Below are 13,790 nucleotides of genomic sequence, written 5' to 3' on the forward strand. Positions count from 1 at the left end.
GGAAAGAGAGTGAGTAGCTAGAAAAATTATAAAAATAAGTGTAATTCAGTTTAGAAAGATTTCTAACAAACAATTAAAAATTCACTTATAAAAGTTAAGCCTCAGTTATTTGTGAAATTCACTCGTTGATCACTGCATTCTTTTGTGATGTGTTGAAAAAGTAAGGTGTTACTTGACTTTGGTTTTTATTTTGTTGCTGTAGATTGTTACACTGTCTTGTGTCACCATGCTTGCTATGTGGTCTCAGACCAGGTTCAGTCATGAGGGAAACTGATCCAAACAGAGGGGATGAGGCTTTTCTCATGCTCTGGTTGGTTATAACTCTACTATGGAATGGAACTCAGGCGGGGTAGGGGAGCGGAAATCTCTGAAACTATGCTTATATATAGCTCATGTCTAGGTTTTTTCAAACAGGGTCCCTTCTAGAAAAGATATTTAGTGCATATAAAATAGATATCAGTTATAGGATACCAAATTTTTTCTCTACCCCCCCAAAAGTTCTTAACAAATACTTAAAGTAATAATCTGTCATAATTATCATTTGAAATAATTATCTGTCATGTCAGTTATATCCTGTAACTTTTTAGAGCTGCTGAGCAGATATTTTACATCTAATTTGTATCTGTACTATTGCAGCAACTCACAAAGTCTAGACCTTCTGGCCACTTAGGCATGGCTCTTTATTCCCTTTAGGTTCAGAATGAACCTGTTGTTGGTCATTTTCTCCTCTTGAAAAATGATATAGTTATAGGAAACACCTCTTCCTGGTCAGCTGGCACCCACTCAGAAGGGAGGATCTCTCAAATTCATGAGATAGCTGTGAAGGCTAGAAGGAGCCATCTTTCAGTATCAGTGGTTGCCAGTGAAAGACTTGTGCTTGGAAAAGGAAACACAAAGCATAAGAGGCAGCCCCAGAGTCTTGAGGCCCAGTTTCTGGCTCATTTAGGCAAGCACATGTTTTTACTACTGTATGTTTCTCTTCCTTTGCTGCTGGGGGAGAGGGGAGAGAAATGCCCTCTGCCCCTTCCTGGTAGTGCAAGGGAGAGCTGGCAGGGTCCCAAACCACATTCTCCAAATAGAGATGGGTAGAACTTTTCTATATTCCTTATAGCCAGCAGCTCTTCCTGCCTCAGTCACTAATAATCTTTGACACAAACTATCAGTCACAGAGACCAAGGGACCCACCAGGAGACACTGGTTGCACATGGCCTTTAACAGGGAGTCAAATCACTGGACGGGTTGGAACACATGTTGAGCTCTAGGGAAATGCTCCAGGCCAACACCACTCCCTAAGAACACAATCCCAAGAGATGAAACTGGTTGAAAATATAAATATTCTCAAAAAAGATTCAAGTAATTTCATAGAAGACAAATCACTAATGAATTGTAAGCTAAACTAGGTTGTCCAGAGCACATCTTTAGCTTTTGAAGTTGATATCTCACAAAAACTTCCTTAAACTGTGCTGCCTCCTATTCTTAAAAATTCCTTAATAGCAGAGTCAGAGATTGGTTACAGACCTAGGTGGACAATATTAGATCCAATAACAACTCCCAGGTTGTTTATGAGTATATTCTTATTTTTGTAAAATTTGAGGCCTTTGTTTTTTTTTAAACCAACTAAAATTTGAATAAAATTAAATAAAGCAGCAGTTAGTAAAATCTCAGTGTTAAAACTTTTAGTGCTGTAGTAATCGATTCTTTAAAGATATTTTTGGAAACAAGTTTGTTACCTGCTTTGAAATCTTTAATCTCTAAAGTAGAGCCAGCATGCTTTTATGAGAAAATTTATTAAAAGACATGAGCAGACATTCCTACTTAGTTCTGATTTTGCTGCTTAAAACATTCCACCTGTTGTCTGCATATAAAGGTTACTCTGTACCCTTGTGTCTGTCTTTTATTGCTATTTGACTAAAGGTGGGATTTTTTTTTTTATAGCACAGATGCTGTAATAAAAGCAGATTTTTTAAAAAAATGTTGACAGCCATGGAATTGGTACCATTTAAAAATGCTTCTATAATCATTTACCTGGGGCCAAAATTCAGAAAAAACTGAATTTGATTGAAGTTATTATTTCTTTGTACTTTGTCATATAACTCTTCTAAATATATTGTAAAAAGGATTATAGCAGATCTGAAGTTCAAAGTTGTTAGAATGTTTGTGGTAATGGGTGTGGAAAATATTCTAAAAGGTGGAAATTATTGGTTAGAAATTGTTAACCTTCATATGAAATTGTTAAGCATAAAAATTAGAATACATTATAGCAGTGTTTATGATGAGTAGAAATTAATTCAGCTGTTAAATCTTCAAATACTTTAGTCATATTGTTAATGTTGTTCTTTTTTTTCTCCAGTGTTTGCTAGCTCTGAGCCTGTGCCAGGATTCCAAGGGGATACCCTGCAGTTAGCGTTCATTGACCTCAGACAAGTAAGATGCAATAATATACCTTTCCTTTCTTCCCCCTTTTTTCACTTTTTAATGGTCTACAGTGTACATTTACTATGTGCACATTATACATTTGAAAAGAAATGTGTTTTCTTAGAAACTTTGTTACTGATTTAAATAGTGGATGTCACTTTCTCTGTGCCTCCATCCTGTTAATATCCCATCATGATGGGTTTTCATCAGTGGATGTTTTAACACTTACAAAAATATGAACAGTAGTTTGACAGCTTACTAGTAGAGAAAATCAGTGCTACACCTAGTTTAAGAAGGTTAGATGCTTAAGTTAACATGAAAGTAAACAAGTTTTAAGGAGGGCAAGAATAATTGATTTAGGATCGACCTCCAAACCATTAAGATTTTAGTATAAGTAGTATTAAATCCTACTACACGATCATCATTGAGCAGCCTCCATGGGTGGAGGAATATAGAAGAAGCAATAAGTTGTGCTGGTTGATTTGAAACTTCGAGGAACTTCCTGGAGGAGGTCTGTTACTCAGAAGGGGTGGACTTGACCATCCAAACTGGAAAGTCCAAATGGGTGAATATTTATTGTTCAGATTATGACATGCATTTGGTTGGACAACTTATAGAGTTTGTCCATTAGTATGTATATCTGGGTCAGATGGCATAGATGGACAGTGACTTGGGCCTTGAGCTGAACATGAAAAGGAAAGTAGGCTAGATTGCTTTCAGAAGACTCTTTAATTATCCCAATATTCTCATGGAAATAAAAGTCCATCTTTTTTAATACTAACATTTTATTGGTGTTGTAGGTCAGTGAGATATATAATAGTATCCAAAGAACAAAAAATAATTATCACACAGCAGACAATGGAGAGATTGCATGGTAGGTGTGAGGAGGCTTCAACATAACCACTGGGGAAATTTGAAGAATTGTAAAAATACAAGATATCATGAAGGAAATTATAATAGGAAGAAAAAATGGGCTGGTGAGAGCATTGTATGACAGGTGAGCAACCAAACGGCTTCATTAGTACCCTTTCAATGCTGGGAGAAAGCGAAAAAGACCACCAAGATGCTGGGTGGACCTTCTTTGATGAATTTATAGGAGTACATGGATAATAGTGGCACAAGAAGGGCAGGCATGGATGAGTTGTGATCTTTGATCAGTGGCAGAAACTTTCAGATTGATGAGATCACACATCCAGTTGAGTAAAATAAAATACATAAAGTTTATTTCTATATATCGTCAGCTTTATATATGTCAAACAGATACCCTGGGGCCACATGTGACCCTCCACACTCCAAAATGCAATCCAAAACCAGATTAACATGTAATTGAGACAAAATGAATAAAAATACAATAAAACATAGATAATGTTAATATATGGTTTCCTAATTCAGTATGTAGCCACAGGCTTCCTTATGTACAGTTTAGTGGTCCTTGTTTCTATTTGAGGATGATACACTGGTCTACTCAATTACCAATGACAATGACCTGGCATACTAGCCTATAGTGAAAATCCATGGATAATCTGCTTTGCTTATTTGGTCACCTAACGCAAGTCAAAGAAACAGTGGAGAGAGTGAAGATGTAACCCCATTCCAGCAGGTCAGAAGAGTGTTCCTCATAGCAAGTTTTCCTAAGTGGAGAATAGGATCTCATCCTGGACTGAAGGAAATACCATTACCATATGAAAAAAAACCCCACTAATAGAGAAATTTAAATTAAAATGACCTGACACCCATTATAAAGGTGATAAAAAGGAAACCGACAGTTGTTAGAGGGGCTGTGGGAAAATAGGCACAATGTCACACTGTTCATGGAGCTGTGAATTGGTTCAGCCATCCTGGAAAGCAATTTGGAATTATGCCCCCAAAAGTCACTAAACTCTGCATACCCTTTGGCCTAGTAATTCCACTATTAAGCTTAAACCTAAAGAGTTCAAAGAAAGAAGATGTACAAAAATATTTAGAGCTCTTTTATAGTAGCAAAACACTAGAAACTAAGAAGAATACCTTTCTTTTGGAGAATGGCTAAACAAATTATGGCATATGAATAAGGAAATATTATTTTATTGCACCATAAAATATTATGAAATGGACAGTTTTAGTGAGAACTGAGAAATTTTGTATGAACTGATGCAGCATTAAGTGAGCAAAACCAGGAAATAACAAGTAACAACCAGAAAATAACAACAGCATTATAAAGAAAAACGGCTATGCAGACTTGAGGACTCTGATCGATGTAATGATAAACCACAATTCCAGAGGACCAGAGATGAAGCATGCTACATAAATCTTAATTAACAGACAAACGATGGATTCAAGATGTAGAATGAGACATATACTTTTTGGACCTGGCCAGAGGGAATTTGCTTTGCTTGACTTCAAATTTGTTAGGAAGATTTTCTTACTTTTCTTTTTGTTCAGTGGGGTAGGGAAAGAGGAGGAGGAAATAGAATGGAGATAAAATTATTACTTGTTAATTGAAGAAAATCAAAAATAAATTTAAAAAAAAGGGAATACCACTTATGGAGTACGTTCTCCCTCAGCTTTCCTAACTGGATTGAAGCCACAGTCCAACTCTCCTCCCTATATTTCCTTGTTTCAAGGAATGAGACTACATTACAACCCAACAGAAATATGCAAAGTAATTATGAATGGCTTCCAGTGTGCACAAATAATCTGCATGCTGGAAATTTGAAATTGACTATGAAACATTTCCTCAGTTGTGTTTTTATTGTGTCAACCATATACTATATAAATAGCATAGTATAGAATTTTCATAAGGGGTCAGAAAAGAGGATTATGGATGTAGCTAATAAACACTTAATAAATGTTGCTTAAAAATAAAGAAGTTCTAACACCTGTATTTTAAATTTGAATTATTTAGTGATTATCTCACTCAATACTAAAATCCAAGTCCTTCTTTTTCTTCCTAAAACAAGTTGTACTTTCTATCATTAGACAACATGTAATCTATTATGATAGCTCACACTCATATTATCATGTTATCGTTATTAACTTTGTGTCATTTTGGCTTCATCATCTGTTCAGGTATGTATATTTAGCCACTTGGGACCAAAGATCAAACACTTTTTCACATCTCTAATATTTTAATAAATCTTTAGTGAATAGTGTTTTTGACTATTACCTTTCTTGATTTTAATTGTCCAGGTAAGTGATTAATTCACAAAATATTAAATATATTCATGGCAAATGGAAAGGTCACAAGTTATTTTATATGTATAATTTTTACATGTGGTTTGCATAGAAATAGCTATTAAAGTGTGAAACATGATCAGATATGAGAAATATGCAATAGAAATTAATGGTATGGAATAACTGCATTTTCATTTCTCTAGTTACAGAATAACTGCATTTTCATTTTTCTAGTTTTGACAGGGGCTTAAGATCATTTCTTCTAATAGTTAATGATGAAATTTAATTGTAGTCCCTCATTATTTGTATTAGAAAATGAGAACAGGCAACTTTTTGTTTTTAGCAATTGGACTACTGTGGCCTAACTCTTTTTTTAAAAAAAAATAGAATCCTAGATCTAAACTGTCACCAAAAGAAAAAAAATGTTGAAAAAGTATTTTACCTTTACTTGTTTTTATTGTAAAATATACTTATGAAAAATTAAATGGTGAGATGTTAAATGTTTAAAGTGGTAAAAATTGAATTATATGGAGGACTTAAATATCCTTATAGACGATAACAGTTTCACTTATACCGATATTCCTTGCCTTATTTATTATGAGCGCTGTTGTATTAAATAAGAAATTGAGATTTTATAGTGATAATGTAGGCCCCTTATCTTTATACAAACAGTGCATAATTTATTCTTTTAATGCCTTCAGTTGAAGTTGTAAACCACCAGCACTAAAGAGTGTTCTAACACCTGTATTTACCTTTTAGTTGGATTTTTGTGTCCTCCCCCTGCCCTCCACTTTCTAATCTGTGATACATTTCTGTGTTAATAGGATAGCTGACAGTTCTTTTCAAGTATACTTAGGAGAGCAAAAGAGGCTCTTCTCATGGTTCTTATGGGAAGGAGGTCATGCTTCTGTTTTTTAGTTTGAATTTGATACTGTTTCATGAATTGTGGGGTATGAAAGATAAGGAAGTAAGTCCAGTGGTCAAGTTTTACCTGCCCACCCGGACTTTGCCCTGAGGTCAAACTTCTGATATTTGCTGTTCTGAATAGAGGAGTTGATGACAAGTAGGAGCTGATACAAGAGAAAAGTTAGAACCATATCAAAGCTTAAAGGCAAGAGAATTGGGACTCAATGAGAGCCTGTAGCTAAAAGATGGATCAGCAGGACTGCTCTTTAAAAAAAAAAAAGCTGACCTGTGAATGAAAAGACTTTATCATCCTGCCAATCACGTGCTTGCTAATGGAAGCCAGTTATCTCAACATTTTATGGCCCACTGTCCTAACAGGACAATGTGGAGGAATAGCAAGCAATGATGAAAGTGGATTATTTAAGTATATTTCTTTTAAGGAAGTTTAAATGTATGTTATTTTGAACATAATTTGTATTTTTGTGTAGATTGTTTTTTTTTATCAAATTGCTTACTTTTTTAAAAAAAACTCCTTTCCTTCCAGTAAAAATTTAAGACACTTATTTGATCAGAGCTCGGTTCTGCTTATTTATACTTACTCATATTTAGCCTCTCAAACTGAGACCAACCAAGGCTTTCCCAGGTACATTTTCTATATATGTCCTTCTGTCATATAGGTATCAGATGGAGATTGTAGGTCTACTGTATTATCATCTATATGAAAGTCTTGTTACTTGAAAATTAGATTTGTTTTGTGAAACTATATGCAATTCAATTCAATAACCATTTATTAAGTGTTTACCATGGTTCAGGCACCAAGAATACAGAGACATAAAGGAGAGTCCCTGCCTTCAAAGAGTTTGCATTCTACTTGAGGGAAACACTATTTCATGGATAAGTAAATACAAAATAAATATAAGGTAATTTATGAGAGGAGCACTAATTGTCCTCTTACTAGAAGTGGCTCTTGAGCAGAGCCTTGAAGAGATTCCAGAGGCAAAGGTGAGAAGAAAAAACATTCCAGGCATAGAAGAGAGTCTATACAAAGGTAGGAAGGAAGGAGACGGAATGTTATATATGGGTAGCAGCAAGTAGACCAATTTAGATGGAATGTAGAATCCATGAGGGGGACTTAGGTGAAATCTGTCTGGAAGGATAGATTGGAGCCAGGCGGGGAAGAGCTTTAAATGCCAGAAGAATGTGTATTTTATTCTGGAAGCAGTAGGGGACCACTGGAGTTTCACGAGGAGAGTGGCATGGTCAGAACTACGCTCTAGCAATCGCAGTTTGGCAGCTGTGTGAAAGACAAATTGTAGAGGGGAGAGAATGCTGTCAAGAATACCAATTAGGAGGCTGTTGCAGTAATCCAAGCAAGAGGTAATGGGGGCCTAAACTGGGGTATCGCCGTGTAAATGGAGAAAAGAGCACAGCTATCAGAAGTATTGTGGAGGAGGAATCTGTTGGCAGTTGATTAGATATGGGAAGTAAGAGAGAGTAAAGAGTTTAGAGTGAATCTGACATTGTGAACCTTAGTAACTGAAAGGATGGTGGTGGCCTCAATAGAGATAGAAAAGAGAAGGGATTGAGTGTAGAGGAAAAGATAATAAGTTCAGTTTGGGAACAAATTGAGTTTGTAATGCCTGTGATAGCCAGGTGGAGATTATGTAGCAGACTTTTGATGATGAAAGACTGGAATTCTGGAGAAAGATGAGGGTTGGAGATGTGTAGATTTGGAGTCATCTACATATGATTAATGAGATTATATAGTGAACAAGAGAGATGAGCACAGGACAGAGCTTCATCCGCAAATAAGGAGTAGGACGTGGATGGCGATCCTGTAATGGAGAATGAGGAGGAGCTATCAGACAGGTAGGAGAAGTAAGAGTTTCATATAAAAATATTTTAATTAATTTGCCTGTTTTATTTGTCGCACATCAAGCTTTATGCAAGTTCATTTTCCTCTCCATTGCTTTTTTTGTGTTTTGTGAGGCAATATAATTTGTAACACCCCATCATATATCTTTACATTATTTAAAAAATGAGCTTATATAAAAAACCAGCATTGCCTTTGCCTTCGCCTTCGTGTCTTTCCATTTGTCAAGGAGATAAAGTGTGTCCTGGATAATTTCTGGAATCTTTTGGTCTTACTGGTTTATTTTAAAGTACTATTTAATTTTTTCCCCAGTTACACATAAAGACAATTTTAACAGTTTTTAAAATTTTAAGCTCCAAATTTTCTCTCTCTCTCCCTCACAACTCCCCTCCCTGAGATAGTAAACAATTTGTTATAGGTTATACATGTTCAATCATGCAAGACACATTACCGTATTAGTCATGTTATGAAAGAAGACACAGACCCAAAGGGAAAAAAAATACCAAAAAGTTACAGAAAGTGAAAATAGTATGCTTCAATCTGCATTCAGACTACATCAGTTCTTTCTCTGGAGGTGGATAGCATTTTTCATTATGAGTCCTTTGGAATTGTCTTGGATCATTATGTTGCTGAGAATAACTAAGACATTCACAGTTGATCATCATGCAGTATTGCTATTACTGTGTACAATGTTCTCCTGGTTCTGCTCACTTCACTCTGCATCAGTTCATGTAAGTCTTTCCAGGTTTTTCTGAAATCCATTTTGGCCTTATGTTACCAGGGTTTGAAATAACTTAAACTTCTCTAAGTGTAATGTTCAGAGTCAGAGTCTTCACTTTTATTCATTTTCCATGTGTCAGAATCTATAGTTTATTCAAATAAGTCATGTTGGAACTGTTGAATTACACATGATGCTTTTCCTTTCTTTTAATTTGGTATTAATATTGACCTTTACTCTAATCAGCTAGTGTTCTGACTGTGCATAGACAGCTAATCCTAAAATGTCTCCCATGTTGGCATCTAGTAGTTTCCTGTGGGCAAAATCAATCAATCAATAAATATTTATTAAGTACTAGTATGTGTCAGGCACTGTGCTAAGCACTGAAGGTACAAAAAGAGGCAAAAGGCAGTCCCTGCCCCACAAGGAGCTCATAGTCTAATGGTGGAGACAGTATGAAAACAAGTATATACAAGTAATTTATATATAGCACAATTAGGAAATAATTAAAAGAAGGAAGGCACTAGAATTAAAAGGGGTTGGGGAAGGCTTCTTGTAAAGGTGGGATTCTAGTTGGGACCTAAAGGAAGCCAGAGAGCTCGGTAATCAGAGTTGAGGGCGTGGAGGACAGCCTGAAAAAATGCATGACCCTAAGATATGGAGTACTTTGTTTATGAAATAGCCAGGAGACCAATGTCACTGGATCAAAGAATAGATGTTGGGGAGTAAGGTGTAAGAAGACTAGAAAGGTAGGAGGGGGCTAGGTTATGAAGGACTTTGAATACCAAACAGAACATTTTGTATTTGATCCTGGAGGCAATCGGGAGTTTATTGAGTGGGAGAAGTAACATAGACCTATACTTTAGGAAAATTACTTTAGTAGCTAGATGGAGGATGGATTGGAGCAGGGAGAGACTTGAGGCAGGCAAACCCATCAGCAGGTGATTGTTGTAATCCAGGTGAGATGTGATAAGGGCCTGTACTAGAGTGGTGGCAGTGTCAGAGGAGGGAAGGGGGTGTATTTGAGAGATGTTGCAAAGGTGAAATTGACAGACTTTGGCAACTGGTTGGGTATAGGTCATGAGAGAGAGGAGTCCAGGATGATTCCTAGGTTGAGATCTTGGAGGAATTTGGAGGATGGTAAAAGGGAAGGTAGGAGGTGGGCAGGGGGTATTAGGAGGAAAAACAATGATTTCTGTTTTGGACATAGCAAGTTTAGGGTGTCTATTGGACATCCAGTAAAAGGTATTTGAAAGACAATTGGAGTTTGGGGCAGGATGGATAGATTTGAGAATCATCAGCATAGAGATGGTAAGTAAATCCATGGGAGCTAATGAAATCACCAGATGAAGTAATATAGAGGGAGAAGAGAAGGGGCCCCAGGAGCAAACCCTGAGGGACATCTACTGTTAGAGGACAATGTTGATACTGTGAGGTAGAATTGTAGTTAGCTAATCAGCCTTGCCTAGATATTCATCTGTAAAATAAGAAGTTCAAATTATATGATGTAATTACATTATGTAAGGTTCCTCTAGCTATAACATTCCTATATACTGTTTGATTAATGGGCTGATGTCAATCCATAGAGAGTTTTTAGCAGCATTCTAGAAGGCTCTATTTTTGGCGATATTCTGGTCCATGTATTTTATCAGTAACTTTCATCACACATATATGCATATGTATGGATGTATACATGCATGCATGTACATATAAATACTTTGAGAAAATAATTAGGAGGCACTGGACATAGCAGGTGCCGCTTGATAAAAAATATTTGATAATTTAACAGGTAAGAAACAACTCATTGCTGATATAGGAAATTGTTTCCAGATCAACTGTCTATATACACTCAGGCCACTGACTTCTTAGAGCAAAGATTAAAATTAATACAAAACATGAAGAATAAAAATGAGAACAAGATATATTATCCAGTTAACATGAGGACAAACTGGAGAAACAGAAATCACTGTTAATTATACCCATTCCAAAATAAATTTTGTTAATGTAAATCAGTTGTCATAATGAGGAGATCAAAAGAGTCTAGAAAATGTTAACAAAAACTTTACCTCCTTGGCAAGCTGACAGATATGGCAGAGAAGGGTAAAATTGGTTGAGAATATAAAATTCTGTAAAGGAGATAATGAGTTTCTGTCTAATCAGAAAATGATCTGAATTTGTTCCTTAACCTGAGAAAGGGCCTTGACCAGTGAACCAAACTTCTTTACAACTTTGGGGGTGTGAAGTTCTTTAATCAATTTGAAAAGATTGTGGGGCCTTGCTCGTTGACTGATAACAGTTGATACTACATGGGAATTGTCTAGTCGTTGGCTGAAAGGATCTGCTGTGTTTCTTGGACCTATATAAAAAGGAAAACCAGTCAACTAAAAGGAGAGTCAGCAGTAGCAGTTGAGAAGAGAGTCAGCTATGGAGGAAGAATATAGCTTTTTCTTTTCATCTCTTAGAGAGTACAGCGAGTGAGAGTTATCTCTCTTCTTCCCTCTCCTATCTCTGCCCTTTCGTTGCTACCCATGACATCTTGAAGCAGAAGTGTCTGGGCCAGGGGTGGGGAACCTGGAGCCTCAAGGCCACATGTGGTCTTCTACATCCTCGGGTACAGCCTTTTGACTAAATCCAAGCTTTACAGAATAAAGCCTTTTACTAAGGGGATTTGTTCTGTGAAGTTCAGATTCAGTCAAGGGGCTGCACTTTAGGACCTAGAGGGCCACATGTGGCCTCGAGAGGCCGCAGGTTCCCTGCCCCTGATTATGGGCTATTTCAAGTATTCCATTTTCTATTCTACATTCACTCTCTGATGTAAGCAAATAGAAGGGACTGTGAATTTAAAATAAAAAGAGCCAAGCCTGCTACAGAGTCCAGCTGTGAGGCTAAATGGTAACAGAAGAATTTAATAATAACCTAAGTCAGGATTTCAGTAGAACCAGAAGCTGAAGGTAGTGGTGATCATAACCAAGCAGCATCTAGCATAGAGTGAGACACCAAATTCAGTAGGAACAGTGCAAGGACATCAGCAGCCTTGCAACCCTGCAGCATCAGGAGTGTGATTTGAATTTTTTGCATTTATGTGTGTTAGCCACCAGTATTGCTTATGTGTGTGCCTTTCTATTTGCAAACTCTATGAGCTCTTCCCACTGACATTGTGTTCCCCAAAGAGATCAAAGAGGAAAAGGGGACACACACACACACACACACACACTCTTATAGGATCTCTTTTTTGATGGCAAAGAACTGGAAACTAAGTTTGTTGTGCCCATTGATTGTAGAATACATGAATATGATAGAATACTCTTATGCTTTAAGTAATGATGAAGAGGGTAGTTTGAGAGAAAGGTGGAAAGACTTGTATGAACTGATGCAGAGTGAAGTGAGCAGAACCAGGAGAATTTGTATAACAGCAGCAATGTAAAAATGAATAACCTTCATGATAACCATCCTCAATTCCAGCAGATAATAAAGAATGCAGCTTCTTCTTCTTCTTCTTCTTCTTCTTCTTCTTCTTCTTCTTCTTCTTCTTCTTCTTCTTCTTCTTCTTCTTCTTCTTCTCCTTCTCCTCCTCCTCCTCCTCCTCCTCCTCTTTCTTCATCATCATCATTATCATCATCATCAATGTTAAGTGATTTGCCCAGGGTCATACAGCTAGTAAGTGTCTGAGGCCTCTGACTCCAGGGCTGGGGATCTATCCACTGCACCATCTAGCTGCCCCACTGTGCAGATTGGACACTTAGAGTTTGTCTGTCAGTACATGCATCTTGAATAGACTCTGCAAAGAGACAGTGAGTGGTGTACAAAATTGTATGGAAGTGGGAGAGTAGTTTGGATTGCCTTTGGGAAATCACGTTTTTTTTAGTGGTTCCAAACTTTTCTGTGAAAAAAGGACAGTTTTTAACACAAATATTTTTCCAGTGATGTTGTTTAGCTGCGAGTCATGAAATACTACAGTCTTCAAAGAATTACAATTGAAAATCACCCAAGTATAATGGGGAAGTTCATGGTGGATGTGAGTAGGCTACTTATGTTACATAAAGAAGGGATTGTGAAGGAGAAATAGTATAAAAGATGTCTTCAAACAAAAGAAATGTCTTCAAGGGGCAGCTCGGTGGTGCAGTGGGTAGAGCACTGGCCCTGGAGTCAGGAGGACCTGAGTTCAAATGTGACCTCAGTGTGACTCTGGGCAAGTCACTTAACCCCAATTGCCTCACCAAAAAAAAACCCAAACACACAAATGTGTGATCAGAAAAAATACATAGGCTCATTACAAAGTAAGAATGAGGAGGGAGGCAGAGTCAAGATGGTAGAGTAGTAGGGAGAAGTGCAGTGAACTAACCCCTCCAAGTCCTCCAAAAAGTTTTAGAAAATATACCAGACCAACTCCTGATTGGGAAATCTTAGGGAAAGTGTGTTTGTGTGTGTGAGAGAGAGAGAGAGAGAGAGCCTGTCCTCAGTGTCCAACATCTATCTAGCCAGTAGCATTCTAGTACCCAGGGACTGTGCGCAAGGGGAAGATGAGGCTCTAAACCTTTACCAGAATAACATCCCATTGTGCAGAGTATAGAAACAGGTACCAACTGGCAGCTTTATCACCCACCACCCAGTTCCTCGGTCACAAATCTGAGACAGACAGGAAGGGATCTGTGCCCAGGGTGGCATTCTGAGGTGAGGAGTGGTTGAGGATCCTAACCTGTGTGCTGAGCAAGGAAGAAGTTCAGA

At 37.2% G+C, this 13,790-nt stretch overlaps 1 protein-coding gene across 4 annotated transcripts in view; it reads left to right on the forward strand.

Annotated features, from left to right (window-relative positions):
* The window catches only part of EXOC6 (exocyst complex component 6), a 207,342-nt gene that overhangs the window by 154,388 nt on the left and 39,164 nt on the right, over positions 1–13,790 (forward strand). For all 4 annotated transcript variants that reach the window (XM_027839891.1, XM_027839886.1, XM_027839889.1 and 1 more), the window contains exon 20: positions 2,351–2,424. In XM_027839891.1, the coding sequence (XP_027695692.1) occupies positions 2,351–2,424 (74 nt within the window). The remainder of the gene's footprint in view (positions 1–2,350; positions 2,425–13,790) is intronic.

This window comes from Vombatus ursinus, unplaced genomic scaffold, assembly GCF_900497805.2.
Source record: "Vombatus ursinus unplaced genomic scaffold, bare-nosed wombat genome assembly UNPS02014833.1, whole genome shotgun sequence".
Lineage (NCBI taxonomy): Eukaryota > Metazoa > Chordata > Mammalia > Diprotodontia > Vombatidae > Vombatus > Vombatus ursinus.